Source organism: Melozone crissalis, unplaced genomic scaffold (genome assembly GCF_028551555.1).
Source record: "Melozone crissalis strain CALT ecotype California unplaced genomic scaffold, PUWL_Pcris_2 ptg000019l_1, whole genome shotgun sequence".
NCBI classification, from domain to species: domain Eukaryota; kingdom Metazoa; phylum Chordata; class Aves; order Passeriformes; family Passerellidae; genus Melozone; species Melozone crissalis.
The window spans coordinates 12,822,971-12,850,874 of NW_026535797.1; the positions used below are offsets into that span (position 1 = coordinate 12,822,971).

Here is a 27,904-nt window from a genome sequence, read left to right on the forward strand (position 1 = left end):
AACAGAGATAATTGCAGATCATTTCACTAGGAGTTGTGAGAATGTAATTAGGTTGGAAAGCCTTTTGCAGATGAAAAACATTATGACTGGTAAGTACTATTTCCCTTTTTTCCACTCAAACTGGAAATTAACCTTTGAAATTACCTGTTTGTTTTCTTATGTCTCATAGTCATCCTTTCCTCTCCATATGGGCTTTTGTTATCTGACCATTATTAGCTACTTACAGTTTGCATAAAAGAAAAAATACTTATCCACTGCAGGGGCTTTAAAGAGTGCAGTGTTAGAATATGATTACAATTATAATAAATTAATTGGAAGTTATAATGAAGAAGTGGGACAGGGGAAGTATTACAGTAATGTGCTATAGTTAGTGCATTCATGAGACTCTGTTGTGTTTTCTGATTGGTCACATTATCCTTTACCCCCTCGTTCACATGGACGTGCTACTTCTCTTGATTAAAAAAAGAAAAAAAAAAGTAAAAAGCCAGTTTATGTGTAATTTAACATCTGGAAATGGTATCTGCATACCAGATGGCTCATGCTGAGCAGAAGCCTTTTGGAGACCATTCAAAACACGTAAATAGGCCAAAGAAAAGAACACAAGCATCTCCAGTGTCATTAGCTCCTCATCTAGTTTTCTGCATTTGTACTTTCAGACATTGCTAGGTTACTTTTCTATAAAGTTTTTTAAAATATCCGAGCACAATCTTCCTATTCAACAACTTAAGGCAGTCAGGGTCATTGACCCTGTCAAAATCTGTATGTGACATCCCCTTCTGTTGTGTACTTTCACATCAGAAATAGATTGATGACAGTCATATGTTTGCCATCTCAGAATGATTATTTTGATACACACTGAATTACCTGTCATGTAAAGAAGTACTCCTGTCTTGTCTCTTTCTTCTTTCCAAATCAATGACCACTGGTAGCACCAGAAGTCTTCCTTAGGAGGTGGTTGTGTACCAGGAAACTCAGAATCATTTCACATATATTGAACTTTAGAAGCTTGAGACAGTTTTATTCCTGTACCTTATGAATTTAAGGACACCGATCTACTTACAATAACCATCTTTTCTGTCTAGAATAATCTAATTTTGGTAGGGACATGGCATTTGCATTTTGAAGTGTGTAGTAACAGCTCCATGCACACACTGCAGCGATCGTGTTCTACTACCAGCATGTCTGAGAATGTCAGCTTGCCAGCTGAGAGCAGTTTTAGTGTCATCATGTTACATTGCACATAAAGTACAATTTCATGTGTTAATTTATAGAGTAGTACTTCTTAGAAGTATTAAATTAAAGAACATTTAACTCAGAATTTAAAAGAATTCAAGGCTACCTGATACAGCATTTCCACAGTGATTTTGTTTGCTTTCAAGCCAAAATTAAGTTAAACTTCAAATTTTTGTAAATAACTCCTCTTTTCCCCAATTGTGCTTGTCTCTTTCCTTGCACAGGGTTGAGAAATACTGTTAATGGTTGGGTTGGGCAAACAAAGTCTTTTTGTGTAGAAGAGCCTGAAGGTTTTAGCTTTTTTGTCTGAGAAATGATGGACCTTGAATAGCTGAATTTGTAATCACAGTGATTACATCTAGAATTAATTTTGACTGCTGGGAAAATAAAATGAAAGCAAATTTAAATAACTCTCACAGGTTTTAGATTTCTTGTTTTCCCATAAAGGATTGTTGTTGTATTCTCATGGAGTGAATAAGATCTCTTATGTGTTTGGAAACTCCTAAATGTCCCTAGGTTAATGTTCTAGATACAGCAATACTAGAGGCTCAGAAATCTGTGTTATGTATGAAACTGGCTGTCCTCTTCCTATTCAGTCTGTTTGGGAGTCACATTTAGTACATAAAATAATGCTTTTTAAAGCTAGGTGTTACTGGGAGGCAAGTGGAAGGAGCAGGAGGAGCAGCAGGGGTTGACTGTGGTTTGTGTGCTTAGTTAAGTAGTTTCTGTTTAAAGTCTTGCAGCAGTTGACACAAGCAGGAGTCACCAGCTATTTCAGCCCTTGCTGTTAGTGGAGGTTAGGACAAGTTTCTGTGATGTTATGCAGCCCTTCATTCCCTGCCTCTGACCTTGCTGCCTGCCAGCCTGGGAGCGAGGCCCTGCCACTTCCCTCCGGTGCTCCTGGGGAAGCCACAGCGTTACACCCAGGGCTGAATTTGCTGTCAGGGCAGGACTGAGAATTATTGAACAATTCCTGTTTCAATTAGAGAGATTGAAGGTCCTTTTGCTGTTATTTTTTGTTTGCTAAATAGTAGTTTCATTTATTATCTGAGTGATTCATCTCTGATTATTCATCCAGCCAGAAGATCAACAGTCACTAACAATTCTGCTCTGCCTGCCTGTTTGCACCAGTGCTGTCAAAACCGCTCATGCTTTGGTAAAGGAAAATGTTGCATGCCATCCAAAAGACTCACAGCCTTCTCCATTTTGTGTTTATTGCTAAGTGCATAAAGTAAAATAAAGGTATGTCAGTGGAGAGTCTTCACTGTGACACTCACCTGAGCCTGAGGAGTTGGTGACACCCATTGGAAATGCAGCAGAGAGAGACTGGTTTCACACAGCATTTTATTTGGCTGCTTCCTACTCAGTATGAGCTACACTTAATTATTGGATCTGGATCCAAATAATGCAGGAGGCCTTGGCATTACCAGCTCTTAAATGGGACAGGCTGCACAATGAGGTGATGGATAGATGTCCCTTGACAGGAGCAGAGCTAAAGCAGTGGGGTTCCCAAACTGGCTGTAATTTCACACTGGGCTGTTGGCAGATGGAGAGGGATAGTAAGAATTACAAACTCAATTGTGCTTGAAAAGATTCCTCTGTGACTACTCTTCTTCTCCAAAAGTTACAGCCTTGTTGAAAGTTTATCTTCTGTCTCTGAAGTAGATAAGAGGTAATATCAGTAGACAGGAGGCTTTCATTTGGAATGCTTTTCCTGTGCTTAATTCATTGCTGCTTCTGAGTTCTCCAGAAAGTGATAATGAAATTATCAATGGCTGCTGAAAATGGTTTCAATAAAAAAGGAGGGGGGATGAGGCTTGAAAAATACTGGTTTTATTGTGTGCAAATGTGATTAATGCAACATAATCTGATTGGAATATAGCTTGTGTCCTGGAAACATTGCCAATTTAATGCCAAGGTTTGGTGCACTGCAAAGATTTTATTGCAAAATTGCTTATGCTTTCAGCTTGTAGCATTTCCCTTCTCATCACATGGGAAAAGATATGGGAAAGACAGCTTTAGTCTTTCCCAACTCAATCCAAAGTGCAACATGCATAAACAGGTTTTGCCCTTTCCTCAGGTAGGTGTTTGTGTCAAAGCCATCCTTGCAATTTGGAAGAGGAAATTTTTTCACACCCTCATCTCATTTTTTAAATGCTTTCCTTTACCTGTTGACTCTGGAAAAGATACACTGAGCCAGAAGGCAAAATTGGATTGTTGCTGTGATCTGGGAGAAACTGTGACAGCAGAATTGAGAAGTGGTTCTTCAGTCCATCTATTCTTTTTACTGTAGCTGAGTCTATCAGATTCCCGTGTTTCAGTTTTCTTTAATTTTCATGAGAAATGGGACTCATGAATTTGTACCTTGTATAAAAAAAAATTCTGAATGGCACAAATGAAAAACAAATCATAAATGTGGGAGTTTTATACATGAAAGATTGAGCTGAATACTTAAACTACTGAGCTTGTAAACAACTGCAGTGTAACTGGATGTCAGTTCAGGTGCTGTCATTGTCTGTTTATTAGTGCTGAACTCTAATGCAAGTGTTCTAATGAGGCACTCCTGCTTAGGGTAAAGGTTTGCCTTTAGTTTCATTGTGATGTAAGGACCACAGGCTTTGAGGCTCTTTTGGGGAGATACTAAGCAGTTTTGTTTCTTTCCCAGTTTGCTGGACAACGCAGTTCTTTGTGTCATGCAGAAATAATGTGGTGGCTGGAGAAGGGAGTTGGTCGATGTGCAGGAGAAGCCTTCCAAGTCTCCTAGCCAGGACTGGGAGATGCCCTGACTGTTGCACATCTGCTGTCTGCCTTTTCACATTTGCACACTGCCAGTTTGACAGGTGCAGATTTTGCAGATTTCAGAGGCAGGGTTAGCCATTGGTGTGTTAAAGCTAAAGGCAGACGGAGAAGCCAAATTGTTCCAAGTATGCTTTGAGCTGGATGTCTTTTCAAATACCAGTGCAATGATTATTGTCCCTGCTCTCTTTGTGTTGCTGCTCTTCAGAGCCTGACCATTTAAAGCTGTGTAATGAGCAAATGAGGTCTGGAGCTGTGGGATCTCACATGCTGGCATTGGGAATGGGGAGTGCAGAGAGCATGTGGTGCTTGCTCTGTCCCAGTAAATCACTGACTGACAAACTGCTAATCTGCTGGCTGTGGATTCTTGAGGAATCACGGTGATAAACAGAAGCTGCTGAAAGAACGAGTCCTCACAGTGTAAGGAAAGTTTCAAAAGCTGCTATATTCTGTTTTCTTGCTCTCAAAAACAAGATGATAACACCAAGCTGGGTCAGCAGGCTGTTAGTATACCAAGGCAGGCTCGATGAAAATAGGGAGGCATTTTTCACTCTAATCGAGCCCCTTATCTAGTAATCTTAATACCACAACAGAAGTACTATTAAGTTGCAAATACCCTTGTGATGACTCCAACAGCTTACTCTGTAGGAGGAACCAAAGCTGAGAGTACAGAAGGCTTTAACTCTGAGATCACATGTGTGCCATTGCTTTGTGAATGCCTTATTTTAGCACTACAGAAAAACTTCTGTATGTGGCTTCTTGCCAGCACGGGCACTTGTGCTGCATCTAAGCCCAGGTGCACACTGTTAAACAAATGTGTAGCCTTGGAGGCTCACTCTCTTCAGTCAATATGGAGAAAAATAAGAAGCTGAATCTGTTTGGATGCTGATAAAACCTGAGAAATGCTTTAGATATTTTATATTAATGACTTCTAGGCCTTTGAGTAATTTGCTTCTTATTTCTAGATGATAGAAAATTATGTTTGAACCTGAAGCCCAAGCAACTATTTCTTCCCTGTTCATAAGTCTTTACTGAAGAACTAAGCCCATATTTTGGCAAAGTAGTTTGTTTCCATGGAAATGCAGGGATATTTCCAATATGGGATTACAACTCACAGTGGGCTGTATCTGAGAGAGGTAAATTGTGAAGGCCATTTATTAAGCACAAAAAGCATTCTCTTGTGTCAGGGAAACTAAACATTTCTGTGAAAGAACAGGTGACTGTAGTAATTTAAAAAATATTAATCCAGTGCAAAGGAAAGTTATGTCAACTATTAAAATATAGACAAACTGAAGTTTCCTTGAAATGCAGAGTGTGTCTGAGTTGCTTCTCTCAACATGCACAATGTGACCTCAGTGCTGCTGTTCTTACCTCAAGCCATTCATTTTTATTCAGCAGAAGAAATCTTTCCAGCACTAAGCTCTGCTCTGCCAGCCTCTGAGGCATATTCAAACAGCCCAAATCTTTGTTACATTGAAGGCAAACAAAGTGCAGCAGCAGAGAGCTAAAAATATCTGGAATTTACCAATGAGAGCACTAATAAGCCTGCTTTGGGAAGAGTTAAAGCTGATGATACTTGACAACACTTGTTTTTAATACAAGCAGAAAGGCAGCACTGGAAACATCCTGAGGTGTGGACCCAGCAATTCAGAGCCAGGCTGCGCACACAGTGAAGCAACAACAAATCCTGTCTTCACACAGCCTGTTAGCATGCAGAGCGGGAGAAGGGGAGCTGATACAGTTCCAGGTTAGAGGTTTTAGAGCTGAAAGCTGTGCTGAGCACTTGGGGATGTTTGCAGGAGCTTTAGAGGGAAGGAATTTTCCACTGCTCTTAGGCTGCAGTGGGTGCTCTGCTGCGGCTGGGGACTGCAGAGCCCTGGTGCTGCTCTGCTTTCCAGCCAGAGCCCCGAGTTTGGCGTGGTCAGAAAAGGGTGCCAGGGAGCCACTGGAGCTCACATCCAAAGGATTCAACCCTCTGATGATTAGTGACCCTTGCCTTGGTTTCTGTTATCAGATTTACTGTCAAAAACATCTGTGGGCACAAAGGCGCTGTGCAAGATCTGCTGCTCGTGCAGGGCAGAGCAGCTCGTGTGTTCAGCATACAAAAGTGTTCTGGGATGTACCTGGAGCTTTTGGAAAGGTATTGTTTGCTGATCACTACAGACACATAATTTTTAATGAAATAGAAAAGGTACATTAAATATTGAAGTGTACTTTAAAGCTAAGCTTTGTCTTACTGCCCAGGTCACTTCTGTGTTTGAAAAGATTTTTATGGGTAAGTGAAAATTATACTCAATCTGGCAGTAGTTTCTTCTCATTTAGACTGAAAAAAAAAATTCAAAGAAACAAACCAATGTTACCCATTTTGTTTGGTACTGTGAAAAGTCAATTTAAATATAGGCTGAAATGCTCCAATTCTGCTTTCCATAGTACCGTACATTTTTATTTATGGTTAAGTGCTTAAAATCAAACCCCAGGAGACAAGAGGACTGGAGACTGTTCCTAATTGGTTTTCAGCTCATTTGACTGTAGACAAACCCTTTATGGTCACAGTTCAGCTGAGTTCATAAACAAATGGCAAGTCAGAAGTTCAGCACGTTCCTGATTGAAAACATGTGAGTTGTCCCATGGATTTCATTTGGGATTTCTTGTGGTTGCAGCCAGGCACGTTTACCACTTTGTCAGTTTGTTTACAGGCACTGAGCTCCCAGGTCAGCACAGCACAAAGGTGTTCATTGCCTGCACACAGGGAGCATGTTTACGTGGGCAGATATGACCCAAACCACTGCTGGACACACCAGAGCTTTAAAAATAGGAGTGTTTTTCCCTTCATGGCCAGTGAGGATACTGTGAAGTGAAATGCCTTCAGTGGCTGTGGCAGGAGCTGAGGATAACACTTGATGTGTCATTGGAAAGAGAGATACAAGGGAAGGGGATCTGGAGGTCTGTGCTTATCCCCATTTCTGGGATTGCCAACCCAGCTGAGTGTTTCTGCAGAGGGTCCCACAGCACAGGTACCTCTGCAGGGCTTGTAGTTCTCATGGAAAAGAACACACTCAGCTTTATTTCCAGAGCAAAGTGACAGCACCCTGGCAGGCTGTGCAAGCCAAGCGTGAGCCTGGGCTCCCATCAGAGCTGAGCAGTCTGACTGCACTGTCAAAACTGAGGGTAGTTAACACCCAGGTGTGAAACTTAAACATGACATTTCAGATTCCTTCCTGTGTAAGTAATGAATTATTTTAACGTGGAGAGCAGCATAGCTTGAGAAACCTTAGCATTCCCCTTTTGTTGCATTTCAGTGGCAGTGCCTGACAATACCTGCCTGGTTAGAAAAGGCCCTGTAACACAGAGGCTGAAGTCATTAGTGTGCTGGGGCAGAAATCCTCCTCCTTTCCACTTGTATATGAAAAGTGGCATTGCACTGTAACAAATCTTGAAGATAAGGTACCCTGAAAGGAGGGTCAGTGTGTAGAGGTCAGATAGCATTCCTCACTACCTGGTTACTGCTGGGCATCATCAGAGACCTCTGGCCCTGCAGCTGAGACAGACTTTCCTCATACTGTGGCAGTATGTGAGATGCTTGCCCAACACTTAGAAGTACATTTAATTGGTATTGTTGTTTCAATGGGGTTTGGTTTTTAATGAAGTCAGGTGTCCCAAACACCTCCAGGACTGGTCACTGGCTGCTTCCCTCTGGATTCTCAGCTGGAGTTGCAGATTAGATGATCAGAATTGCCAAGGAATGAGTATTTGGAGCTTGTGTGAAATAGCCAGTGGTGTTGTTATTTGGAGGGGTGACTGTCAAAGACACAGTGTAGTGGACACCAAATGCCTGACTTGGAGCCATGTGTAGAGGAGATACTGACAGAATGGAGAGTTCTGGGGCAGAGCTATCATGTTCTGGGACATTAGGATCTCATTTGACAGACATTGTTGAGGCAGGATACATAGATATTTGTATTGTTGCAGGGAGTGGGTTTGTAAGAGGAGATCTCAGTCCTCAAGGCTTTAACTGAGCAGTTTTTGTCAGTGCAACACTGATATAAATCTATTCCTAATACACACTTGCATACTTGGTGACCAAACCCACTACACATTACTTGTGGTGCAATTCAGAGCAACACTTTGATCCTGCTGTGTAAGTCAGGTTTGTGTAATTTCAGAAATGTATTTGTACAAGCTTAATTATGCATGTTGTGCCTGAGACATATAAATCTGGATCATGGCAGCTCTCCACCTGCCCATGTATGTCCCTAACTGCCTGATTTGCATGCCTTACTCACTGGAGAATAAGCAGCAACTGAAAAAACCTGGTTTTAGTTATTTTGCTTTCATTTCTTCAAGACTTAACACAAATTAGTTGGGCTGCATTTCCTGTGCTTCAGAGAAAAGGCAAAACCCTGTGCATTATGTGTCTACATTTTGGCTTATCTGTCTCTGTGTGACCTCTGGAGAACCCAGAGAGTAGGTAGCATTTCTCAAGATTGAGTATTTGTTAAAGCTTTTTGCAACCCTTTTGGAGGAGGTCATCACCTCTAGTTTAAGAAATTCTGATCTTATCTGGGCAGCTGCAAGTCAGCAGCACAGACAGCATGGGGAGGACAGCCCCTGTGTGGGGAAGGGCCCCAGACAGAGTGTGCCCAAGGGACAGAGCAGGGATGCACCACCTGCAGCAAGCAGCTGCTCCTGTCAGGTGCCCTGACAGTGTGGGCTTGGTTTGGGGGGCATCACAAGCACCTCTCCCTGGGCTGCTCTTGCCTTCCAGCTGGGAGAAAAGGCAGGTGAGGAGCTGGCAGATGGAAGGGATGAAACTCCTTCAGGAAGTGGTAGGGCATCATAAGAGCAGCAGATGGGGAAAAACCAGAGGCAGGTGCAAATGGTGCTTCAGGTCATCATTTAGTGGTTCTGGCTCTGCCTCTCTGCCCAGAGCTGCTCTCCCTGCAGGCTTCTGTTGTAGCAACCTCCTGAGCTTGTTTTTCCCTTCCTAAATGAGCGTTCTGGTGAAGGGCAGCTGCTTCCTCAAAGCTGCCTTGGTGCTATGGGAAGTCAGTGTGTTGTCACTGTTGCCAATTCAGGGCTTTTCCCAGCACCAAATCCATAGTGATTGGAAATAAAATGGCAGGCAGGACTGCTGGCAGGTGTGCAGTTTGAGACAGCAAATGCATCTCACAAATGGGAGGTGACTGAAGCAGTGCAGAAAGGGGTCATCATTTTAACTTCAACTCCTGCTTCTCTCCCAAGATCCATGAGTGCCTTGCAAGAAGTGTTGGCAAGCCCTGGAACAAACCATGTCACATGTTCAATGAGAAGTGCCTGAATTTTTGTGTGTGAGAGCAACAAGGGAAGATACAGGCAGCCCCTAAAGGGTTTTCTCTTCCCCACAGCTTAAGCAGAGCCATCACATGTGCTTCAGCCTTCCCCAGCTATTCATTTTGAAACAAAACAGGCCTTAAACGTTTATTTTCAGAGAAGCCTTCCAGGAGGTCTGCATACTTTTGTGGGTCATTTTTGCAACATCATTCCAACCAGTTCAGCTCTGTATTTAGTGCAAATTGGGGCTCAGAGATAATTCTTGATTACTCTGTGCATACCTGTAAGTTGCAAAGTATCCCTGGTGTTCTCCTGTGTGTGCCTGCCAGTGAGAGCCCTGCAGAGCATCTCTGTGTGCAGGTGTGGTGCTGGTTGTGCTGTGGTGCTGTGCCTGTGGCAGCCCACACGTGTCCCAGGGGACATTTAAATGCAGACGTGCCCACAGACTGACCCGGTGTGCGAGGCTCTCCCTGGGAGCCCCTGCAAGGTGTAGGGCAAAATTCTCTTCTCAGCTTCCCAGAGTAGCTCCTGACTCGGTCTCCCAAGCCTCCTGCATTGACACATGCAGGCATTGTATGGTGTGAAAGGGTGCCCTGAAAGGAGTAATTTGTCACTGACTGAGGAATGGACCATAATGGCAATACTGCAAAAACAGCACAAGACCTTTTCTTGAACCAGTTCTTCTGTGCCTGAGAGAAACATGAAGGATTTGTACCACCTGGGCAATGTGCTTGTAGCCTCTTCCTCCTAATTATCCCTGAGCTGATGATCTAAGACTGCTTTGTGGATATGAGGACAGAATTTTGCCTGTGGGATGCACGATTACCAACTGTGCCTCTTCTGTAAATCAGTTGTAAGTGTATTTGGAATAACTGCCAGGCCAGCTTCTGAGCTTGCCAGAGGACAGAGCTCCAGCAGACACAGTCCCACATGGCACAGAGCTGTTGCAGTTTTAAAATCAGTCTGATTTTTTTCTTTAACAGGGGAGCCCAGTGTAACTCCGTCAAGCCTGGAGTGACACTCTGAATCTGCATCTGCCTCATGTGAGTTAAAATCCTGGCAGCAGCATTTTGCATAAGCTGGAGCCTCTGTAGAGAGCTTTTTTTTTCTTTTTCTTTATTTTTTTTTCCTTTTCAGGAAGGCTATAAAATTGTAACTGTATGTGTCTTGGCAGCAAAGGTAAACACAACCACACAAATGCATGAGAATTGCATACCTTACTGCACAACCCTGCTCATTCCAGACCAGCTTCCCTGCTAGCACGTCCTGTGTCAGTCAGGGATCACTCATCACAGACCTGAAGGCTTGCAGTGTTCACTCTGGGGTACTGCTTTTTACCTTTTCATGGTGTATTGTTAAGCCAAGTAATGGTATTAAGAGGAAGCTGGAATGCTGGCTTCTGTTTTTTTAAAACCTTTAGTTGTTTTCTTTCCACCCTGGTTGCATAATCCATGAGCACTGGGTGCTGATTGCCCTGTGCTGCTGCAGCATCTGCCTGTGTTGGAACAGGACTATTAAAATAACAATTCCTCTGGAGCTGAGGACTTGGCTTTGTGGCAGAGACGTGGCCATCAAGCTGTAAGAAAATGAAATCAGAATAAGTCGTAGCGCGTGCTTTGGTTTTACTGTCATCCCATGCAAGGATGGTGTGAAACTGTGTTTGTGGCTCTGCCTCCTCCCCTGTCACAGAGCTGGGAATGCTCAGAGATTGTGCCCTTCTCAGCTGGGTGAAAGAGCTGGGCACGGCAGACTGCGTGGCAAATAGCTGAATTCATGACGTGGCCATGACACACAAGCTATCTCCATCAGAGGAACAGGATTCAGCAACCAGGTCTGAGGGAGGGGATATTCCAGCAAAGTTTAAAACCATGCTTTCATTATGCAGCTGCAGAACAAAGTATTGATCTGTCCTCTCCACTCTGTTTCCTCACGGCTGCCTGAAGACGTGAGAGAGAGCAACCAGCCCCGAGTACAATGTTGAAATAATGGAGTAACACCTGTAACTGGGACATCTTCCCCAGATGTGCTGCCAGAGTTGCAGTGATGTCAGCCTGGATCTGAGGAGGTGGATGGTTTGTTTGCCCAGAGGAAGCTCCAGTTACTCAGATAGGCTTGTGAGAAATGTCAGGGGGTTGTGGCTGGTTCCAGGTGATGCAGCAGTGCTGTGGTGTAGGGTGCTCTCAGGGTGGCCTCAGGGAGCTCTCAGTCTCTTCCCAGCTCTGTGTCTGATTAAAGGAAAGTTTATCTGGAACAGTAAGTGTGCTGGTAACTAGAGAACATTTACTGTCCTTTCAGGAGTCCAGTTTCCTGTGTCTCTGTTTAGTTCATGTGTCAACGAGAAGGCTCTCATTTCCCAGATATCGTGGAGTAGTAGAAAGATAGGGATGGGATCTGAGGCATGAATGAGCTAATAGTTTAGTGTTATTCAAAGAGACATCAAATAAGCAAAATCTAGGGCTTGAGAGGTAAGGGGAATAACTGTCCCCACAAAAGAAACATTTAGAATAATGCTAATTAATATATTGCCTCAGCAGAGACTTGGGATGATGGAGGCTGAGGTTGATACCTCTTTTTCAGCCTTTTTCCTAATGGTGCTTCAGCTTGTTTCCTTAGAGAGTTAAAAGGAGGTCTGTGGTGATTTTCTAAGATGGAGAGGCAAATACAAAAGAAATAAATTGAGCAAGCATATTTTGTGAGCAGCTGACCTTGTGTCCCACCCAGCTGTTCCCTGTGCAGTGTTAGAAAGATACACTGATTGCTCATCAGAAAGCCCCACAATTTCCCTGGAAAGGTTCTGCTGGAGCTGTGGATGCCACTTCTGCTCATCCAGAGGAGATGTCAGTGTGCTCCTGCCTAGGTTCCTGTGTGGGCAGCATCACTGTGGTTGGTGACTTCAGAAAGACCAGGGCTTCCTCAGAGAGGTGTTTTTTGGCAGTGATGCATTATGGATTGAGTTGGTAGGATGGTCCATTTCCCAGGGGCTGGGAAGGAGGAGTGCAGCAGCTTCATGGACAGAGTGGGGGATTGGAGTCTGTTTCACTTAACGGGGAGCTTTACAGAGCTCTGACATTCTGAGAATGTGTGCAAGTGTACTTACAAGAGTTTTCCTTGGGAAGTGCCTTTACTGTCCTGAATCAGAGGAATTCCTTGTTCCAGATGATGCTCTGGGTCACTCTCACAGTTTTGTTCATCACCTAACTGCCTATTGCTCCCTCCAACTCTAGCTCACTCCCCAGAATTGCCTTGTCAGTCACTGCTTTCCTCATTAGCTGTACCTTTTGATTGCTTATTCCTATCTATAGCTCAATCAATCCTTCCTTTCCTAAAGGATAGAAAAGACTACGTGCACTGAATGTTGTATCATGTTATTGGTGTTTGTCATTGGTATAATATTGCTTGGACATTTTGATAACTGCTGTATTGATTTTAGTTACCTGTTTAAGACCATTACAAGTTTGCTTATTACATTTTTAATGGTGTTCGTTTAATGGGGGGAATTAACTCTTGGGATTCTGGTACTTTTTAGGTTATTAAGAGAAACAGGAGCCCTCTGTCATGGGTACTGTGATCTCAGTCTTCTGACAGTCTTGTTTCATCTAAAGTCATTGCCTTTTCAATTTTCTTTTTTTAATATTTTATATATTTTCTTTCTCCTCTCAAATTAAACTTCTGTATCCCACACTATATATATATATATGCTGGTGATTACTCGACAAAGTATAGACAATGTGTATTAATATATATCATGAGGCCCACAGATGTGTTGGATCTCTCTCAGGAAAAGCAATCTGTCCTCTAATGAGTTTACTGTGTAACTTGCACATTTTCAGCTAAATTTGAAATATTCAAGTGTTGGAAGCAGTTGGAGCCATTGAACCCATGGTAACCCTCATTGCAGTCAAGGGTTGTATTTATTTATCTCAGGACCAGTTTAAGACAGAACATTGTGGTATTCCACTCCTAAGGGGAAGGGAGCACCCAGGATTTGTAGGTGCTCATGGCTGAAAGGAATGATGAAAGCCAGGGCATCCACAGAAGCTTACAAAGTTTTATTAATAAATTACACTTGGCATGAGAATCGGTATGTTAATCCCTGACCTTGTAGTGTAAGCACACAGCAGTGGGGGTTGGATAAAGGGGTAGGGTAAAGGGGAAGAAAGAAAGAGATGAATTGAAGAGGGGAAGAGAGAGAAGAAGGAAAAAAATGAGAAAAAGAGATCCCCAGTCCTGGCAGCAGCACTGATGAGGTGCCCAGTGTCCTGGGGCACACACACCCCAGGGCTTTGTGGAGGTGTCTTTTTATAGATGAGTCTTCCCCACCTTGCAAACAGGGCTTTTGTTTTCCATGGAAATCAGTTGCCATGTGCACTCCATTCTTCCAGACCTTTCTGAAAATGGGTTGGAGGGTCTTGGGTGGTCTTGATCTCCTCCCTGTAGTCCATGCCCACTTCTCAACCTCATTCCTGCACTGGAGCTGTGATGTGCTTATCTCTGGGAGCCAGAACAAGGACGTTTGCCCCAGAAAAGTGCTGTCCTTACCTCCACATAGCCCCCTTCTCCAGCCACGTCCTGTTCTTTCTCACAACATGTTATTACCAACAATCCCTGACTGTTATTACCAACAATCCTTGCTCAGCTTCAGGACTATCCAGCTGTCTCAGTGTTTGAAACATGCACATTAGCCCCTTATCTTCTGGGCTCATGGAGACGTGCAGTGAGCGTAAACACACTGCCAGAGAAACCCTGTGATTTCCATCTGTCCTAATTGCCTTTTAGATGTAATTTAATGATCTGATTAAACAGTAACATTTTCAGCACATGAGAAGGTCATTGGCAGGAAGAAGAGAGGTTGCATGGTAGGAATGACTTAGTTGAACAAGTCCATTTCTTTTGTATGGAGTGAAAGGAAGGTGTGTGCCCCAGAAGAGCAGCTCCTCTGACATGGGAGAGCAGTGAGCTTGCTTTAAAAAGTAGCATTTTGATGCACAAGGGTAATAATGAATAGATTTTTTGCAGTTCCATATGGTGTTATTAACAAACAAATCATATGTTAACTTGACAGCTCTACCTTCACGCTAACTTAGTCTGCAGCAAACATTGATTCCCCTGATATGAAATCTGGAGCATTACTGAACTTTGGGATTGTATCCAGATCAGTTACAGTAGCACAGAAGTGATGAATTTCAGGCTTTCTAACCTCCAATTTATTGGTTTCTTTATCAGCTTTGCAAAAACATAGCAAACCAAAACCCTGTTGGAGCAGATACTACAGGGACTGTTCATGCATCTGCCTAACAGGACTGCAGGGAGAGGAGCTGCTGTTTGAAATACATTTTTCCTGATGCAGAGAGCTGTGATAAACTGATGGATATTTCATCTGGTGCACTCTGCTGCTGAAATTGAAACTGCAGCTCTGCTTCACTGCAGCCCTGGGGCAGGAGCTGATTCCACCACACTCTGGGCTGGGGGACCTGAGGCATCAAAGGAGGGAAGGGTATGTGGAGGAGGGAGAATGGGTACATTGCTCTTAATTGCCTTCTTGTTTAATCCCCTAGCTGTTTTCAAATTTTCTAACTGAAATCTCATCTTGGTACAGTGTATAAATCCCCTGAATACGAATCTCTTGGATTTGACCTGACCGTAGAAAGATTAGTTTCCATTGGATACCCTCATGAGCTGCTCAATTTTGTGTATGATCCTGCATTCCCTACCAGGTAAATGACTCATGGTTACCAACCCTGCCTGCTCAGTGCTTGTTTTGTGAAGTTCACAGGCAGCATGTGAGGCCAGCTTTCCAGTTGTGGATGTGAAGCCTGTGGCTGGCCACAGATGATGGGGAAGGGAGAAGGCTAATCCAGGATGTGGGGGGGCCTTTGCACACATGGACCCTTGCCAGCAAAGAAGGAGTGTGCAAGAAAAAATCCCTACTGAAAACATGGGCCAAAAATAGCCCTTCAAAGCAAAGACAGCAGAGACACAATTGGATTGGGAGTGAAATCAGAATCAGGGGGAGGATGAGCCATTATTGTCCAAGAGGCTGCTGGGATGTCTCAGAACATTTTTCTTTAATGATTTTAATTAATAGTGTTGTGGTGCATAAGACATCCTGAAAATTCAGGTGACAGTAAACAAGAATAGAAGTGGGACCAATCAAGTTTTCTTGTCAAGATGAATCAAATGTCAAAAACACTTGATTTAGTAACTTTCTTATTTTATAATTTTACACTAAGTTAATGGTGCAAAATTACTAAATTCCTCTATTTTCTCCTCTGGTGGGAGAGGTAAAAAGGACATTATTTTGAAAAAAGCTTTTGATCTAACTCTGCACCTCCAAGTTCTTTCCACTTGTGCCTTTGCTGAATTTTGCTTCTTTGACTCTTTTGGAGTTTCTTCACAAAAGACTGGACCAGAGGGCCTGTTGGTTTGTTCCAGTTTTGGTCTGGCAACCTCCTTCCCTCCTCTCAGTGTGTTTTACACTGAGAGTTGCTGCTGGCTGTGCCCTTGCCTGTAACAAGGCATAGCCCTCACAAACCTGTGATGACAGCTCTGTTAAATCCACCACCTTGATCCCAGGGAGGGACAGAAGGGATATCTCTGTGGGAAGGCTGTGTTTGCCAGATGCAGGCTGCTAGATAAATTGGACAGAGTTTTGCCAGAGTCAGAACCGGGCACGTCCAGAGTGATGTGCCAGGGTTACATCTCCCATCTGGCTTTGTCTGTGCAGAGCCATGAAAAAGCAGAGAGAAATTCCTTTATCACACCTCACTGTTCCCTGCAGCCCGACAGGGGTGTCAGGTTTGTGACCCTGTGGAAGAGGCCCACAGCTCCCTGGCAGATGCACAGCTGAGCCTCTCAGGTTAAACATTTTGGGGAGAGGTCAGGTGTCGCTGCTGCCTGGTGATGCTGGGCTCTGGTTGCTCACCTGCTGCCAGCTAAAAGGGACAGTAGGGACCCCATCTGCATCATAACAGCAGCTCTGTTCTGATGCCCCATGCCAAGTGAGCAAAGCTGCTCTAGAGCTGTTCTCACTGCTGTTAAAATGGTCACCCCTTAATGCACTTGCCTTTTGATATCCTAAATTGCTTTCTTAACAGAGGCCTGGTGTTTGACACCCACTATGGAAACCTGCTGAAAGTTGATGCCTATGGGAACCTCCTAGTATGTGCACATGGCTTTAATTTCCTCAGAGGGTGAGTGCAGACTCTTGGCTGTTCTTTTTGAGTTAATTCACTCTATTGTGTCAGTGATCCTCAGGGCACCCATTGTATATGGAGTCACAGGGACTCTGCTAACAGCAGAGGCTGTGTTGGTGTTCCTGCAGCTCCAGGATCAGCTGTGGGTGAACTGAGGGTCTCAGGTACAGCAACAGCCCAGATGTTTACAAGGGAAAGGGCTGTGCTACCACAGGCGCATCCATAGTGAGCTGGGAATAGAGGAACGTGTGCTGTGGGGAAGAGTTGGGATCATCCAGGGGTTGTTCACCTGTCCTGGCACAGTTTAATATCAGCAGCTTGTCAGTCAGGACAAAGCCATTGTTTGTGCCCCATGAGACTGTCAGCTCCACAGCCATTGCTAAGAAAGCTTGAGGACCTGAGCTGGTTTGGGTAGGAATGATCTTTCTCTACCCCTTTGTGTTTCTGACCTTTGAGGGTGTCAGAACTGAGCACTGCACACCATTTCCTGCAGCCTTCCCTGGCTGCTTGTCTCTTGTCCCAGAGAAGGTGCTTTAGGAAGCAGACAGGACTGCAGTGCTGTGTTCCTGATGTGTCCCAGCAAATCCCCACTCCCACATTCCTGCTGCAAGGGCATATAAATGGAAGGCAAGGCAAGCTCAGGGGCCCCAGGGTGACAAACCTTGTCATTGCAGCCCTCTAAGTCCTTGCATCAGGACTCCAAAATTTAGAAAAAAGCCTTTATGTGTGCATTCAAGTTCCTCTTTGAGCCTAAAATGATCTTCAGTAGCATTAGAAATTTAGGAGACCAGAATAAAGATATGAGTTCAGTCACTGCCACCCTGCTGATGAATTGCAGAGGGCCCCACACTCCTCCTGCTGCAGAGCCCTGCACACCCCTGAGAGCTGCTGGGAGAGCAGAGAGCAACACATGGAAAGTGGGGGAGAGTTTAAGATAAGCAAACAATGAAAGTGCAGATGATTTAAAGCATCCTCCTAGCCAGCAGCATGGGGCTTAAGGTCGAGCTGTGGACTCTGGACCACTCTGTGTCCCTGGGTGGGCTCAGTTTGCTGACTCAGCAGTGAGGGCTTGGTCCTGGCTCTGCTGGAGTCAGCACGGCCAGGGAACACCCCTGGATGCACTTTTGCTCTTCTGCCAACATGCATGTGGGGAAGCTGAGTGTTGATTAAAGCACAGCAGACTTTGGTTAGTGAACCCTGCTGCAACTCCATCTCCATTTTGAAGGTCAGCACATTTTATCTTCTTTATGTTTTGTGGTTTCACTCTTCTCCACTTTATTTATTCTCAGGCCTGAAACACGGGAGCAATATCCAAATAAATTTATCCAGAGGGATGACACAGATAGATTTTACATTTTGAACACATTATTCAATCTACCAGGTGAGTCTAATGGGAGCCAACACAGGCCTCTCTCTGTGCCTTTTAAGCTAATAAAGCTTTGCTGATGTCGTACTCTGCTTTTCTGTTTGGGTTTTTTTTTTTTGCATGAATTTTCTTCCTTTGAGCACAAGGGCTAAAGTTAGCTGGCTGTATGATGTTATCCTTGTCTCATAATCTCACTCTGTTTCCTTGCAGAGACCTACCTGTTGGCTTGCCTGGTGGATTTCTTCACTAACTGTGACCGGTACACGAGGTTCGTATTCCCTCCACTCTGAGATGATGATGATGGAACAGGAAGATTGATACTATTTTATACAAGAGCAATACAGCACAGATAGAGCTGCTCTTAATATCAAAACCTAAGTGGTTTTGGTGGGCCTCCTATAATTCTGGGGTGCTAAGTTGATCTGTGTGTACAGCAGAGGCTGGTTATGAAGGTTTCCTTCAAGGGTACAGCAGAACCAACATACTGACTGACGTTGGTATTTGGGGCAGCATCCAGGACTGCACACTTTTGACAGGGTGATTACAGGCACCATTCAGTTCATTTTGAACCTGTGTCCGTTGGAGCCATGTCTGAGCTGCTAACTGAAAGGCTGAATTTCCTCAGCCAGTTACCACAAGTGCTTCATGTTGTAATAAAGGACATTGCACACTTAGAGGTGAAGTCCTCAGTGTGGTATAAAAGGCTGTTTGTGCAGCAGGAGTATTTACCTTGCTGTCAAAAACATACAAGCATAAAAACAAGCTGTGGCTTGAACTGGCAGATGTGAATGCTCCTGTGCTGCTCATCACCTCATGTGATGGGTCATCTTTGCATTTACGTGAGTGGAAGGCAAAGGTTTAATGTGATTTCACCTGGGAGCAGGGGAACTGTTTATGTTGGCAATCCATCAGGTGAAGTACCTTTTCTCAGGAGAGGCATGATGATTGCTGTCATAATAAATACAGCTCTGTGTAATCCTTCTTGATTTCTTCTGATGCAAGCTGTCATGCTGTCTCAAAGATACCTCCAGAGTATCTTGTCATTTCTAATGTTAATTCTAAGTGTTCAGCATAGAAGCAGTTCCTCCTCTCAGCAATATTGCATTTAGTTGATTTCCATGACTCTCCCTTCTTCAGTGCTGGAAAGAGGGAGAAGGAGCATCACTGTTTATTTCCTTAGTTCCATTCCTCTTCTGTTAAATGCTGCAAAGAAGCATTTTTGCAGTTTTCTGCAGTTCTTGTCATGTGGGTGAGAAGTAAGAGTCATGGTCACAGAAAGCTGTGGAGGCACAGACATTCCTGGTCCTGTTAAACTGTGGTTGTAGCCTTCTTTCAAGCCTGAGCTGCAGTAAAGTAGTAGATAAGAAACCATGATGGTAAGATGAAAACACAAGCTCCAGACAGCATTTTGAACTGTCTCGCTCCTTGGTGTGTTTCTTACCTGCTGTGACTGACTGCTAAGATCTCTCTTTGTCTCCTCACAGCTGTGAAACAGGGTTTAAGGATGGAGACCTCTTCATGTCCTTCAGGAGCATGTTCCAGGATGTCAGAGATGCTGTTGACTGGGTTCATTACAAGGTGACTGCAAGAACTCCGTGGGATGTGTGTGGTTGTAGCTGGGTTGGAGGGGCTGGTTTGGAACTCCTGAGCTCAGAAGTTCTGTGCCTGCTCTGGGCAAGGGCCCTGTTGGCCGCCTAGTGAGCAAATAATAGATTGCAATTGTATGGGAGTAAGTCAAGATCTTAGCTGCCCTCCTAGTATGGGAACATATCTGGCTTGGCTTCCTATTCCTTTTTATTGTGCCCAGATTTAATTTTTGTACTGTAATTCATGGGTTTTAGAGTGTGATGCCATGAGGGTATTTGCACTTCAAGTCCACAACTTGTACATTGTCCTAATTATTAAAGCAATATTTTACTGCAAATTGTTTACATTGGCACTATCTATGTTGTCTGAAAAGTACTGGCATTAAAGAGAGAAATAGATCAGCTGTTCTCTAATTAGAGAAAAGCATTTCATCTTCTGCACACACTTGTGCACAAATTTAGAAAATAATTTTGTGAGCATCAGCATATGGCTAAAGTCTTGATTTTCTTGTTCTCCCTCATTCAAGCAATCTGTTGGGTGGGATGGAGAACCATCACAGGAGAACTCTGCTCACAGTTGTACTTGTGGTGGTCCTTTTACCCATGCAGAAGTCAGGAATCTATTTTTCTTTCCTTATGCAGTGTTGTGTGATACATGTTGGAGTTGGCCTTTGACTAAAGCATTATGGTCAGTGTTGGAGACAGGTCGTTAACTGTCTTGTTTGGTATGGCAAATCTATTTTTTGTTTGTTTCTATTGTATTCCCTTCTGAAAGGGTTAAAATGCTGTTGAAGTGGATTATTTACCATGGTGAGGGAATCGATGGATCACAGAGTTTGTGATGGTCCCTGCTACTCAAAGCCTCTCATCTCTAGAGTCACTGGTTCAGATTCGCCCTGGTTTGTACTTTCACAGCATTTTAAAGTGTGAAAGTTGGCATTACTTTGTTGTCTCTTACATCATAAGTTTCCATGACCTCACTGGGTTCTGTTGTTTCTATTTCAGGGATCGCTTAAGGAAAAGACCCTTGAGAATCTGGAGAAGTATGTGGTGAAAGATGTAAGTGTGAAGTTACTTTACTTGTGCTGTGTGACATTCAGTACTGACTAAGCAGGCAAGAAATAAACATGCTGATTTGCTTTACTAAATCACAAAACGATAAGGCTGTGATTTCTATTGTAATAACCAAAGACAAAGTGGAAAGTTCAGATGCAGCCTTTATTCTGAGCCAGTGATCCACGTGATTTTGTATTGATGTGCACAGTTTTGTACAGAAAATGTAAAAGCCAGAGGAAGTGTTATCAAGGTGAACACACTGGCAGAGCTCATGTTGTTTCTTTCAGTGGTGAAAGCAACTGTGTTCCCTGCCCATGTTTTTGTGCCCAAGCAAACCTCTCTTTAAAAAGCAACAGTTGAGCATCTTTTTAGCCACATGACAAGAAAGTTACACTTAACCATGAGGGACAGATCCTGAAAGACTCACCAGTGTCTAGTCTCTTGAGAACCCCAAAATGTGTGTTCAGCACATCTAATTGAGCAAGCTCCAGTGGTTCCCTTACTCCTGCCATGTCTGCAGTGTGCAAGGCCTCTCAGGACCACTCACAGAGTAAGTATTTTTTAGTTTAGGTGAGCTCTGTGGTAGATTATCACTTTAAAGCAGTTAACCTTGTTTCTAGTTACACGCCTACAGAATTCTTAGGTAAGTGCTCAGTGAGGTAATCATCTATTTTGGCAATGGACTGAGATTTCAGATTCAATAAAAATAGCCCCAGGAATAAATTCTCCCTAATTTGAGGTTGGAATTATAATGCGTTCCAACTTGTGGCTCGTGAGCTCAGATTTCACCTGCCTCTGGGCCCATTTCGGGAACGGACTTGGAGCTGGAGCAGATCGGTGGGAGCAGCACAGGGTGCCTGGCACTGTGGTTGGCAAAGGCACTGCAGCCCTGCTGAGCCCTTCCCCCTCGCCTTCCTCCCCTGGGCTGTGCTCTGGAGGGGTTACCTGGATGGACCAGCAGCTTTCCTGGCTCTGGCCAGTGCACAACACGTGAGTTTGCTTGCTCGATGGTTTGATTTGGCTTTTTTTTGTCTGGTGGGATCATAGTTGAGTGTTTTTCCCATGATGCATGTTTGCAACTTTGGTGTGTGACTTGGATGTTCCCCTTGGCTTCCAGGGGAAGCTGCCACTGCTGCTCAGCCGCATGAATGAAGTGGGGAAGGTGTTTCTGGTCACAAACAGCGACTATAAATACACAGACGTAAGTGCTGCTTGAACTGCTGGATTGGTATTTCATGGAATAAGCAGAAGCCAGCCAGTCATTTGGATGGGTTTTGGTGGGACATCTTCTGGTGGAGAATTGTGTGTTTTCTAATCTACATGTAGGGTGGGTTAGTGGAGGATGCAGATGAAGCCTTGAGTCACCTTTTGTCATCCTGGTTCTGGCACTGAGCTAGTACAGACCTGGTTTAAGTTCCTCTGTGCTTCACTTAGTTCCTCAGCAATTATAAGGCTGTAAGGGAAAGTGATGCTCAGTTGTGGATTTTAGCATCCTTTAAAATGCAGGCTTTCCCTTTTAAGTGAGATAGATAGTCTGAGTACAGACAGATCACCAAACCAAGGTCCTGGAGAGGTCTGGGATGCAGAAAGGGCTGTCAGCTAAGCTGAGAAGTAAACACAGTTACTTCCAACTCCAGGTGGATGTCAGGGTGTTGCAACACTGCCAATCTAAAGATTTATATGCCATTTTAAAGCATTGCAAGATATGCCTGAAGCAGTGTGCAGTTTTCTGAGGCAACTGTGTTATTTGATTATAAAAACTACTGGTTTGATTCCTGTCATTATCCTGTTCCATTCATTTTGTCCCCAAATCTTAGCTGACTTCTGTGTAAATTCTAAAAGTAAAGTTCTGTAATCTGAAAAGATAAAATCAGAAAGCATGCTTTATAAACTACACAAATGCACGTCTAAAAGCACATATTTGAATGCTTTCTTTCTCTCTTTTAGAAAATTATGACTTACTTGTTTGACTTTCCACATGGACCAAAGGTATGTGATTCTAGACTGCAGTTGCAGTAGACACTGATGTGCCTAATTATCTGTGTAGCTGGAAAGCATTTTAATCCTGCTTCATTGGCTGCATGGGATTAGTTGCTTTAATCTGGTTAAAATACACTTGCTGTTTTGTGTCCTGTGTGAATGGGATCAAAGCAAATACAATATAACAGAAAGAAAAGGGGCATCATCTGGTCTAAAATGATAATCTGTGTTAATGATAACATTATTTCAGTGATAAAATTGAACAAAATGCCAACTGTGGCATTTTGTAGACAGATTTCTTAGAAATCATGCACAATGGTTTAGATGTTGTTTAAAAAAGCCATGATGGAAAGGAAATAGTTTTATAAAACAGCAGAAACATTTATGGCTGATTTTGCCTTAATTATCATAACTCCAGAAGTTTTAGTCATGCTTTTTTTTTTTTTTTTTTCCTGAGGCCAAGACTCAACCCTGCAACTTTTGGAGAAAAGTTTATGATACAAATTTATACTGCTCTTTCAGTCTCCCACTAAGAGGTTATCTCATGTTCAAAAGATGTGTTCTCACTCTGCTTTAAAAGCAGAAGGCAGCCAAGAGGGAAATTCAAGAGCACAGAGATACTCACCACACCTGATAGCTAAGAAGCTCCTTGCTGTGGTCTTGATCTCACAAAGTGCAGAAAGGGCTTGGTGTCCTTTGGGCCAGGCTGTGATTCAAAGCCATGCTCTGTGGAATGGAGTCCAGGCATTTTCCCACTCTTGGCAAAAACACCAGCATGGCCTTGTAAGCTGAAGCTTCTCTGGATCTGCACGGGATGTCACCTTCAGGAGCAGTGACAGGGTGTCATTTACAGCATCTTTTTACATGGCAGCTGTGCCCTGACAGGGATGTTCAGGGCTGTTCTCCTGTCTCACAGCATGGCCTCAGCCTCCACTGCTAGGACTGGGATGGGATGGGCTTGTGGCAAAAGGGGAATGCTTTAGGATATGGTGCTGGCAACTCAGCCTTGTCCCACAGGAGGCATGAGCTAAGGGATTTTGATGGACCAGTGACACTCCAGTTAAACTCTGTGTGCTATTTTGTGTTGTTCCTGACTCTGGGGTTTGTTTTTGCCTTTGTAGCCTGGGAGTGCCCATCGGCCATGGCAGTCCTACTTCGACCTGATCCTGGTGGATGCACGAAAGCCCCTCTTCTTTGGGGAAGGCACTGTATTGCGGCAGGTGGACACGGTGAGTGGCCAGTGCAGGCTGCCTCCATGGCTGCAGGGCTCCTGCACCTCCTCTGTGGCCTCTCTCAGGGACAGTGGGCAATGCAGTGTTTGGATAGGACCTACCCTAGATGTTGTGGGCTGGAGTCTCCTCTAAGTCATTCCTGAGCAGCCCCATCACCTCAAGGCTTCCCTAACATACTGCAGGTGACAGTAAGAAAGCCACCTCTGGGCTGCTTGGAAGTTAGGCAGACAGACAAAGAGTGACATATCAATGGTATCAATATAGAAAAGATCCAGACCATCAGCTGTTCAGCACTAACACAATACCTCCTTCCACAGGTGACCGGGAAGCTGAAGATTGGTACTTACACTGGCCCGCTGCAGCATGGCATTGTGTACTCGGGAGGTGAGGCAGGAGCCCTTCTTGTTGTGTGGAGTGGCTCTGATGTGGCCTTCAGCCACTCCAGCTGTGAGAGGACTTGGGCCAGGCAAGGCTGTGCTTCCCAAAGCACATTGTTTGTGCCCTCTGCACACTGCACCAGAAGCTCTCTGTGCTCAGAGCTGCACAGTGCAGGGAAGAGATGGACACATACCTCCTCAAATGTCCTCTCCTTCCTTGCCAGGGAGGGTGTGGGAAATGCCTGCAGGGCTTGTGCTGGAGGGGTGGCTGCAGCTGGCCCAGTGCAGTGTCCCCAGCTGTACTTCAAGGTGCTGCCACCAGCGTGAACATGCTTGGAAGGTTCTGCCAAGCCAGGGAAGGACGGTGGGTGGATACAGAGCTGTCTGTGATGCCCAGGGCTCCATTACTCTCACACGGTGGGGGAGGCAGCATGGCCTCTGTTGCTGCCATTTCTGTAGGGGTGTGCACAGGCAAAGCTGCTCCGGGGTGAACTCCCAGGCAGGTGAGGTGTCCAGGGCAGCCATGGTCGAGCAGCTGTTTTGGCTCACGGTTCTGAGCCATGCCATTCTTCTCTCAGGCTCTTCGGACACAGTCTGTGACCTGCTGGGGGCCAAGGGGAAGGATATCTTGTACATCGGAGACCATATCTTTGGAGACATCCTGAAATCCAAGAAGCGCCAGGGCTGGCGGACCTTCCTGGTGATCCCTGAGCTGGCGCAGGAGCTGCATGTCTGGACAGACAAAAGCGGTCAGGAGCCGGGCAAGCCCCTGGCCAGGCTTTGCTCTTGCTTGTCTGATGCTGCACCCCTGAGATCGCCAGGGCTTAGGGGTGCGGGGGAGAGATCACCCTGGCTTGCCACTTCTCCTTTTGGCCCTTTTCACTGGGTCTGGATGCTGGTGGCAGGAGCTGGGGTGCCTCTCCGTGGGCTGGTCTTGGGGTCCCAGGCCTTTCCTGTGCTCTTTCTCAGGCTATTGTGTGTAATCAGCCAAAGGCTGCCTTGGCCATGGGAGAAGCTGCAGCTGGGTGGGGTTGAGTTGTTCCTCATCAATAATCCCAGAACCTCCTCTCCCTCTTCACATTTGGAGCCGTGGCTTCTATGTTAAAAAATACCTGACAAGACCTGGGTTATTCTCCCTGTAATGCCTGAGCTCTGACTGCTCTCCCATCTGCAGGGAGTCCCTATTCACCAGCTGCTTCCTCCTCGTTCCTCCCACTCCCTCTGCTGCTCTGCTGTCAAAGTGCTGTGTGTTTCCCATCCTCCAGCGCTCCTGCTTTTCTCCCAGGTTTGCCCTTTGGTGTGTAAATAGGGCTGGGGGTTACGCAAATTGCCCCATGGCTGGTTGGAAGGCTTTGGTGAGAGCTGCAAAGGTTCAGCCTTGAAAACAAAAGGGCCAACCAGAAACCAAGCCCAAAGTTCTGCCCATGGCACGGAATGATTGACCCCTCTCTCTGCCCAGAGACCATGAGATGCCTTCTGTGTCCCTGCTCCAGTGTCCCTCATGCGAAGGGAGTGGGCAGGGGACTGTATTCACCTTCAGCACTTTCCATTTTAACAGTTTAACTTACCCTTATCCCCTTTCTTTTCTGGATTTTCCAGCCCTTTTTGAAGAGCTGCAGAGTCTGGACATTTTCTTGGCCGAGCTGTACAAGTGAGTGTTCAAACAGTGACAACTTTCCTGCTGCCTCTCCCAGCTAACAAGCGGCAATGACAAAACCTTGGGGTTGGGTTAGCGGCACTGCTGCCGAGCCTTGACTCAGGCCTGGGCTCTGCCCACGAGACAACCTTCCCCTCCAGACCAGCCTCCCTCCCCCGAGCCCCATCCCACAGCATCTGGTTCTGAAAGACTTTTCACACCATGTATTTACCTTCTCGCCTGTAACTAGGCATCTGGACAGTAGCAGCAATGAACGCCCCGACATCAGCTCCATCCAGAGACGCATTAAGGTACCAATCATCAAAATCCCTTTTCATCCTTCTGGATCCCAAAGGGCTTAACAACCCAACCCCACTGCTCAGTACTGAAATGCTTTGCTCTGCCTTTGGGTGGGCACAGCAGGCTTGGCAAAGTCACTTTGTCTCAGCTCACTAGTCACTGGCTCTCCTGAAAGGCAGCCTGGTCTGGAATAGGGTCCCTTTCCTCATGCCCACAAGCAGCACTGGCTGAGGGTGCTCACTGCTGCAGCACGTGGCAGTGGCACACACAGGCTCAGACAGGCTGTAGCCTCCGGTTCAGCCAGCCCTGGGGTGCCAGCCTAGGGCAGTGCTGGCCCTGAGCCTGCTCCCACCTTCCTTTCTGTTACCTGGGGCTCAGCTGTGTCCTGATGCCACAGGATACAAGCACAGAAAGCCTTGCTGGAGATCCTTGCAGGTCTCACATAGCCCCCAGCCCTCAGGGCGCTCTGCCTCAGTGTTGTGGCTCTGAGGTACTGCCTGCCTGGCCCAGGATCTCACCTGTCCTTTCCTCACAGAAAGTGACCCACGACATGGATATGTGCTACGGGATGATGGGGAGCCTGTTCCGCAGCGGCTCTCGGCAGACGCTGTTTGCCAGCCAGGTGATGCGCTACGCCGACCTCTATGCAGCCTCCTTCATCAACCTCCTCTACTACCCCTTCAGCTACCTCTTCAGAGCCGCCCACGTTCTGGTGAGTTCCAGTCCCAGGGAGATGGGCAGGGGTCCCAAAGGGGCCCACACTTGTGTCCATGATCACTTCCACAGAACACAGCAGCACCTTGGAGGGTTTGGTGGCAGTGGATAGACTGTAGACCAAATGGTTGCATTCTGGGGTTTGCTCTCCATGTGTCTAAGGGAGGCAGCCTGGGGCTGGGACACCCCTTGTCACCTCCTCTCTCTGTTGCATGTGCAGATGCCACATGAGTCCACAGTAGAGCACACACACGTCGACATCAATGAGAAGGAGTCGCCGATGGCCACACGCAACCGCACCTCGGTGGATTTCAAAGATTCCGACTACAAGCGGCACCAACTGACCCGTTCCATCAGCGAGATCAAACCGCCCAACCTCTTCCCCCAGGCACCTCAGGAAATCACACATTGCCACGATGAAGATGATGATGAGGAAGAGGAAGAAGAGGAAGAGGAGGAGGAAGAGGAATAAGAAGGAAGAAACCAAGTATTTCTGAAGATAAACCATGACTCTAGCAGTGATCAGGAATGGATTCTGTTGTTGGGGCCCTTGGGGTGATGGGTTGGGGGGTGTGATTCTTGCAAAGGCACATTTTGAAAGTATTTGGAAACTTCTAACAAATTAACACTAATTAGGAGGAGACCCTTGTTTTCAGTTTTGCAGACGGTTCAAAAAGCTGATGGATTCTAACTCGGTGGTGCATTCAGATTGGACTGCCCGCCTGTGCTGTCATGCTACTCCCATTACATTTTGGGATGCTGCATGTTTCTCCCTTTCCCATGATGTGTTTCATTTGGTTTTCATTTGAACAGTGTCCTGTGAACGGTTTTTGGCATTTGTTACATTCTCTGTGGAGACAGAAGGGATGTGCTGGGCCCTGCAGGAGACAAAATTATCCAAATCCTGCTGCCCGTTAGGTTGCTGCCCTTAACCCTCTGCTCCTGGGTTACATAATCCCCCTCCCCATGTTAGCCAGGGTGTTACTGTGCCTTCCAGCACTCAGTTTACCTTCTCTTGGTGTGAGTTTCTCTGTGGAAGCGGTTTGACTCCTCCAGCCATCACGGATGACAGTGAGATTCCAGCTCTTGCACATCTGCTGCCATACACATTTCACCTTGTAGCCG

At 45.4% G+C, this 27,904-nt stretch overlaps 1 protein-coding gene across 2 annotated transcripts in view; it reads left to right on the forward strand.

The window, feature by feature from the left end:
* NT5C2 (5'-nucleotidase, cytosolic II) overlaps positions 1-27,857 on the forward strand; it is a 58,484-nt gene extending 30,627 nt beyond the window's left edge. The window contains exons 4-18 of one of the 2 annotated variants that reach the window (XM_054276581.1): positions 14,936-15,053; positions 16,434-16,529; positions 17,822-17,913; positions 18,109-18,166; positions 19,383-19,476; positions 20,490-20,543; positions 21,658-21,741; positions 22,488-22,529; positions 23,642-23,749; positions 24,070-24,136; positions 24,708-24,878; positions 25,729-25,780; positions 26,016-26,076; positions 26,601-26,777; positions 27,000-27,857. In XM_054276581.1, coding sequence (XP_054132556.1) covers positions 14,936-15,053; positions 16,434-16,529; positions 17,822-17,913; positions 18,109-18,166; positions 19,383-19,476; positions 20,490-20,543; positions 21,658-21,741; positions 22,488-22,529; positions 23,642-23,749; positions 24,070-24,136; positions 24,708-24,878; positions 25,729-25,780; positions 26,016-26,076; positions 26,601-26,777; positions 27,000-27,251 — 1,526 coding nt within the window. In that variant the 3' untranslated portion in view covers positions 27,252-27,857. Of the gene's footprint in view, positions 1-14,935; positions 15,054-16,433; positions 16,530-17,821; positions 17,914-18,108; positions 18,167-19,382; positions 19,477-20,489; positions 20,544-20,605; positions 21,531-21,657; positions 21,742-22,487; positions 22,530-23,641; positions 23,750-24,069; positions 24,137-24,707; positions 24,879-25,728; positions 25,781-26,015; positions 26,077-26,600; positions 26,778-26,999 lie in introns of those variants that run through there. The other variant, XM_054276582.1, reaches the window with a different exon arrangement.
* Positions 27,858-27,904: the final 47 nt, after the last annotated feature.